At 45.8% G+C, this 7135-nt stretch overlaps 1 protein-coding gene across 1 annotated transcript; it reads left to right on the top strand.

Moving 5' to 3' along the window:
• Window positions 1-657: 657 nt before the first annotated feature.
• On the top strand, window positions 658-5767 carry CSTL1 (cystatin like 1). The gene is made up of 4 exons (XM_082744388.1): window positions 658-798; window positions 1267-1518; window positions 4440-4550; window positions 5273-5767. The coding sequence occupies exons 2-4, from the start codon at window positions 1300-1302 to the stop codon at window positions 5354-5356; spliced, it is 414 nt and encodes a 137-aa protein (XP_082600514.1). The 5' UTR covers window positions 658-798; window positions 1267-1299; the 3' UTR covers window positions 5357-5767.
• The last annotated feature ends 1368 nt before the right edge of the window (window positions 5768-7135 follow it).

Raw genomic sequence — 7135 nt, 5'->3', positions numbered from 1 at the left:
CAGGCTTCTGGATGCAGGCGATGGGTTCAGGGCATGTTACCCCCAAATACGGCACTTCGGTGCATTGAAGATCTTAAGCCTAAGGAGTTTGAGAAAATGGTGAAGCAGGAAGGACACTCTGATCATCCCCCACCCCCCACCCAGAGCCGTTCTTCCCTGAAAACAGAAGACAAATCGCCCATGTGAAAGGAAACTTCCATGTACCAGGAAGAGGGAGGACATCCTTATCCCCAGAGATGGGGGATAAGGCTGTATAAGCAAACCTTGTTTTTTCTCCACTGTTTATTACTCCTAGTCAGAACACCTTGTCTTGTTTATTCTTCACACATTTACTGTTTCTTTGTCTACAGAATATATAAGCTTTTTGTTCTGGCCACTTCTTCATGTCCTCATTTTCTTGTGACGCCTCCCATGCATATATAAACCATCAATAAAACCTGTATGCTTTTCTTCTATTAGTTTAATTCTTAGGTCCAACCAGAGACCCCAAGAGTGCTGAAGAGAATTTTTTCCTGCCCCAAATTAGCAACACCTAACCCTCAGGGGTCTTCAGGATTAATTTCTGAATAAGGATCAGAGTTTATTCCCCCCTCACAGGGAAGCTAATATTACCTCACAAAGGTCTACTAGGGTCACACCAAGATAGCAAGAGCTAGTGCCAGGGCCTGCAGGTACAGTGGGATCCAGCCAGCAGAAATCTGTGTTGATAAAGGAGGCAGGAGAGTAAAGAGAACCCATCTCTGAAGGAGGCACAGGGAATAGTTGATGGCTGGGTAAGACAGGTAGAACCCACGATAGGTAAGTAGAATATATCAAACCCTGTTCCATATCCTGATTCCTCATATCTCAGTTCAAATACAATTTCCTCTGTAAGTTTTCAGTTCACACCAATGACATTTCTCTGTCCAATATACTTCTTACCACACAGCACTGTAAAGCTCTGTTCTGGGGGCTTTCTTCCTGATAGTTATGAAGGCAGGGAGAGGGTTTTGTCCATCTTGCAGTTGTTTAGAAATTATACTTGCCTGCATAATGGAAGAATGAAGTGGGTATTATAAATATGTGGAAAATGTACAGACCTGAAAGAGAGTTGAGCACCCATGCAGGGAGATTTCCTGGGTTGGTCCTTTGGTTGGATAGGGGGCAGAAGCTTGAAAGGATGAGGCTGGGGTCTCAATCTCTGCTTAACCTGGGCAAGCCTATAGGACAAGAGGCACTGCGGGAGGGTGAGTGTGCTGCAGTCTGACTCCAACCCCACCCTGGCAGGTGCAGTGAATAGGAGGTTTCCGAGGCTTCAAGATGGGAGTTGGATGCTGGAGGAACGCTCTGTGGCTGTTGGCTGCCCTGGTCCTGGCAGCCAGACTAGGTCATTTTCAAAGATGGGAAGGCTTCCAGGAGAAGTCCATGAGCAAGGCAAATATGAATTCAACACTCCAGTTCTTCATGGAAACCTACAACAATGCTAGCAATGACACCTACTTATTTCAAGTCGACAAGCTACTTCGAAGTCAGATGCAGGTTTGTGTCTCAGTTTCTCTGCATGTGGGCAATGTCCACGTGGACATTCAGGGACGCGGTATGGTTCCCAGAGAGAACCAAGTGATGGTTTCACCAAGGTTGTGGGGAGGCTTCATTTGGGATGAGCATGCTTTGGAGTGATTTGGACCCAGACTTGCCTTTGCCACACTTTCAAAAAGTTTGCCGAATGACTGGAATGAAACCTTAACTCTGTTACTCTTGGTCTGAAGTAAAAACAGTTTCTCAGGTTCTCAGCTATTCTTTCTTGAAAAGAATTGCCTTTTGCGCTGAAATTAGTCCTACCAGAGTGACAGCCAATGAGGATGACTTCGTTTCCTTTAATAGTCTGCTTTGGTGAAATAGAAACATTTTCTGTAGGTTCCCCCTCAACAGAGTCTTTCAGTGTCCAGGGCTGTAAAGTCTCAGCTTTCTAGCTGTATTCTAAAGGAATCTGGAATTGCACAGGGCATATTTTTGGGCGAAAGGGAGAAGGGGGAGTGAGGAACAGACTTCAACCAGATCATCTCTCTTTTTATGTGTTTTGCACACAAAGTTTCTTTGAAATACACCAATTGAAGATGACAAGGAAAGAGAAGTTGTTTGAAAACCACTTTCGTGGGTCCAACTTCCCTTCAAGTTTACATAGTAAACAATATGTAAGTTAGAGTGGAGGCAATAGCACATTTTAGTTCAATTAACCTGATTATGGGGGGGAAAAATGACAGGAGTAAAGGTCTCTGGCTAGAAGAGACAGGCAGGAGGCAGTGGAAACAGGCGAAACCAGCAAGGCCGGGGCACAGAAAGGGGCAGTCAGTGTTAGTGTGACACAAAGTAGGCCTGACATCATAGTGTGGACATCAGTCTGTCCCTGTTTCAGTCACAAACTCTTGCCCCAAGATGGTGGTTCATGCGGCCCACAAACACTGAGGTGACTTGGCCACAAGGTGGCGGCTAATGACCAAAGTTCTTGCCAACTTGGCTTGTTCTCCCAGGTCCATGTTCCCAAGGATAAATCTGAGACTCCCAAGAGGGCTGTCTTGTGCAGTCAGTCCATTATCATTAACAGTTAACTCTAGAAGAATAGTTTATGAGCTATTAATGTCATTCAGAAGGATAAAGGAACAGAGTATGTGTGCCCCTTGGAAGCCAGGGGAACCTAGGTCCTTCCGCCGCTTGATGGTGTGTGTCCTAATACTTCACAGAGGGGTATAGGAGGAGGGCCTGAGGTGCTACATGCACCCAGGTTCCAGGTCCCTCTCATTGTGAGATCTATGTCAAGAGCCATTCATACTCTCCAGGCCTGTTTCTTCACCTGCAAGTGGACAGGATAAGAGTAAAGCAGCACTCGTGAAAATATTTGTATGAGTATGATGATTCCTCTTATTACCTGGCAATCCAGTTTAATAATGAGTACAAAAACACTTTGCACACTGGAATGTCAGTAAAATTTATGGCCAGTATTTTAGATTTTTCATATCTATGGAGTATGCTGTGTGAAAGCTCTGCAAGATGCCAACACCTGGATGGAACTGTCCTTTGACAAAGATAAAGGAGCCCTGCATCCTGAGGTTCTTCAGGTGGCAGATGCTGGGACCAAGATGGCCATAATGCCCTCAAGCCTCCCTCTCCTGCAACCACCCTGAGTTTTTCTGGAGGCAGTTTCCTCAAGAGGGCAGTGTGGGCGCTCTCTCCCTTTACCACCACCAGGGAGAGTACAAAGCCCTCTCCTTTGGTTTGATCCTGATGAAGAGACAAGGAAGCAAGAACTTCCAGGAGCTTCTCCCCTCCCCAGGGTAGAGCTCTCTTTCCCACGTGTTGACTTGAGGGACCCAGGCATTTCCAGTAGAGGACATGAATCCCCAAAGCATTTGTTGGAGTTCCACTGCAGGGTGTGGGTCCTGCCACAAAGGGCTTTCCCAGTCTCCCTGCCTTCAGAGTCCTTACAGCCTGGCACTCAATCATGAACGAAACAAGACAGAGCCCAGCAGCTGGAAATAGCCCTAGGGTGTGTTCTCTATGGTTTACACATTCACTGTTTGCGTACAGCCTAGGAGGAAATTGGCACTGTTCTCCCCATCTTCTAGATGAGGAAACTGAGTCAGGGAGGTGGCAGGGCTTGGCCAAGGAGACAGAGTTGGCAGCGGTAAAGGCAGAACTCGAGCACAATTCTTCTGTTTTCTGTTCCATTGTTTTCCTAATTCCATAGCTGCTTCAGAGTAATGGTCCCCACACTTTGTTAAAACACTTAATAATTCCTTATAGTTTATTTTAAAATTTGCTTTGTGCTTTCAGTAAGATGCATGCTTCTCTGTAGCGCATGCAACAACAACTTGAGCTGGCCCAATTATTATCTGGACTCTGTAGCTGAAGAAAGGGAGGCTGCTGGGCATTTGCTCAAGGGTGCAGTGCTGGTAGGAGGGAAACAAATGCCCCAAATCAATTCAGTTTCTACTCCTGTTTTTTAGCTGTGTTGCTAAATTGCTTTCCTTCAGGTTGGCTGAGAAGGAGAGTAGGGAGGGAGGACATTGGGTGAAGCCAAGGGACAAGATGCACCCCTATGCATTCTGGGGATCATGTGTATAGATATGGGGTATTCTGGGGCTTCTGGGCAGCCAAACTCAATGTCTTGCCAGTCCTTCATCCTGAGGACGCAAGGGAAACAGGTGAGAAACCCTCTATGGCTGCAAAAGTGAAGGCAGTCCAGAGCAAGGGGAAGGACTCTGCACATGCTGAAGGTCGACCAAGGGCTTCAGCTGATACTGTGCATCCTCCCTCTGGGAGAGGAGGGAGACATGTTTTAGTGTATGAGCTCTGGAAACAGGGAGTGTGGGTCCTGGGGCTTCATGGCCTAGCTTTTCCTGGACAAGTTCAGCAACTGGATGCTGGGAGCCGACACTAACCGTGCCACTCTTTCTCGGTAGCTCACAACTGGAGTGGAATATATGATATCTGTGAAGATTAGCCGGACCAAATGCAAAAGAAACAGCTCAAGAAATTCATGCCCCATTCAAAGCAAAAAGAAGCTGAAAAAGGTGTGTGGTGACAGTAATTTGAGCAGGGACTTGTGATCAAAGGGGGAAAAGTAAAATTTTAAAAAGTATTTGGACATCGACAGCTTTTCTAACTGTATGGATATGGGCCTTCAGGCTGCCCAATGCCATTGGAGGTGTCCAGAGGTGGGAGGAAGGTTCTCTGATTGGGCAGTCTCTTCACCCTGAGCTGTCATAGCCCTGACTGCCTTCCCCTGGCAGTCCTGCCCTTGACCTTCAGGTGGAGACGGTTTACTTTCCCTGGGGCTTTGCTCTGGTCTCAGCTCATACTCTCTTGTCCCTGGGAATTATCTAGTTTCTTTCTTGTCTTCCAACTTCTGCTCATCTTTTCTGGCTTTTCCCAGTCTATCCTGGTGCAACCACCTGCAAGCTGGTGTAGACAGAAGGGACACTCTGTTCCTGAGTGCAGAAGCAGGAGGACAGTGGGTAATGCTGCTACTGCAGGCTGTCCTGCCCAGATTTCATCCCAGAATCCTGTTGGGCTGTAGGCTCCAGGTGCACCTGTTCCAGGTCCCAAGTGACTGGACAGGTGGCGTCCAGGGTGACATCCCTGTTCAGGCTGACCCCACTCTGCCCAACCATGTGACTGCAGACATGGGGACTGGTCCAGATTCCCTCAGATAAAGGCTTGTTGGGGGGCAGGAGCTTTTTGTTCACCTTCAAAAAATATTTCCCTGAAAGCTGTTTTCTTTCTCCTTCGACAGAGTTTCATTTGTGATTTTTTGGTGTACACTGTGCCCTGGATGAACTATTACCAACTCTGGAACAACTCTTGTCTGGAGGCTTGAATGCACTGGTGCAAAGATATTTGATGAAAACTTAGATGGTCATACTGTGCACTTTCTATTAGACTTCTAAGGACCTCTTCCCCCTCAACAGGGTCTCCATACACCTGCTCATACTTGTGCACACATGCACACTCACACATGTGTACATGCACACTCACAACACACTCATGCACAGGCATAACCACACATACGCAGACACACACTCACACTCATGTACATGCTCACATGTTCACATGCTCACACTTACTCATGCACATATTCAGTGGCCCTTAGGGTGTTGGCTGCAATTTGAACAGAAGGATGTTAATTCTTTGGGGGAAACAGAGTTTTTCTACTTCAGTGCCTGTCTCTGAAGTTGTTGTGATTCAGGCACATTCTGACCCCTGGCCTGTGCTTGCAGGAGCTATGTTTCTTCCCCATACTCTCTGTGACTTACACATCTTTGTGAGTGTGGCTGTAGTCCCTAAGTTCACTAGTCTGGTAACTCAGTAGAAAGACCCTCACGACTCAACACATAGTTGTACTCACAGCTATGACTTATTACAGTGAAAGGGGATAAGATAAAACCAGCAGAGGGAAAAGGCTAATGTGGAGAAGTTCCAGGGAATGAGGTGCAGGTTTCCAGAGTCCTTTCCTGGTGCAGTCAGATAGTATGCACTTAATTCCCCAGTAGTGAGTTGTGATAACATGTATGAAATGTTTTTCCCAGGGAAGCTCATTACAGACTCAGTGTCATGGGTTTTCCCTGGAGCTGCACACATAGGCAGTCTCTGCCTAGGATGTGTCCAAGCTTCAGACTCCCAGAAAGAAAAAAATGTATTCAGTATAAATCACATTGTATAAATAGTATAGACACAATGAGGTCCTCTCATCACTTAGAGAGTTTTATATCAGATTAGGGAACTGTTTGCCATCCATGTTCCCACACTTCAACCAAGACCAACTTTACAAGTAGGGCTTTCCAAAGACCATTCTGGGCTGGCTGTGTGATCTCTTTTCTTCACAGAGAGTTCCTGAGCCTCCTAAGTGTTCACTGCTAGAGGAATAAGACCTATGGCGTTTTCCCTTATGTAACTCATAGTTGAGCAGATTAGGTGTAGACTAGACCAGAAATGGGGAGCAGATGAACAGTGAGAACGTCCTCAGTGACCAGACCCACCAGCACACTTCTAATGGCAGCTCGAAAGAGGATTTGCAAAGGGAAAGAGTAAACACACAAATAAGAACCTCAGATTCACCTGAGTGACTTGAGAGAGAAGGGAGAGCAGAGGTGCAGTGTTAGAGGTGGTGAAATTTTTATGCAAGAGAGAAGGCAGAAACATCCAGTTTAGCAACTCTATTGTCACTGAGGGCTGAGTGGGTGACTTGCATGGGCCTGCTATCCTCACTTTCTCATTTGGTTATCATAACAACCTATGAAATAGCAACTCCCACCTTCATGTTACAGATAAAGAGTGTCTCTCCAGATCCTACCATCCTAGCTGAGTTTGACGTGTTGGTTGAGCTTTTACAAATGGAATCATACAGTATATATTCTTTTGTTTTTGGCTTCTTTCATTCAACATATTTCTGAATTTTTTCATGTTGTGTATAATTGTAGCTCACTTTAAGATTGTGTAGAATACTATTTTGTGATTATACCGCACTATATTTATCCATTCTACTGATAATGAACTTTATGGTAGTTTCTAGTTTCTAAAGAATAATAGATATTAAGAATAAATATGCATGTGTGTGTCTAATGGGAGACATATGCATGAGTTTCTGTGGAGCATACAG

The sequence above is a fragment of the Mustela nivalis genome, assembly GCF_964662115.1.
Source record: "Mustela nivalis genome assembly, chromosome: 8".
Taxonomy (NCBI): domain Eukaryota; kingdom Metazoa; phylum Chordata; class Mammalia; order Carnivora; family Mustelidae; genus Mustela; species Mustela nivalis.
The sequence above is the reverse complement of the archived record's forward strand: the minus strand, read 5'-3'. Positions and strand labels throughout refer to the sequence as shown.

Coding starts and splice junctions, on each gene's coding strand:
- CSTL1 (XM_082744388.1), top strand. CDS start 1,300: ATGGGAGTTGGATGCTGGAGGAACGCTCTGTGGCTGTTGGCTGCCCTG. Junction 1,519..4,439: donor TACTTCGAAGTCAGATGCAG/GTTTGTGTCTCA, acceptor CTTTCTCGGTAG/CTCACAACTGGAGTGGAATA. Junction 4,551..5,272: donor GCAAAAAGAAGCTGAAAAAG/GTGTGTGGTGAC, acceptor CTCCTTCGACAG/AGTTTCATTTGTGATTTTTT.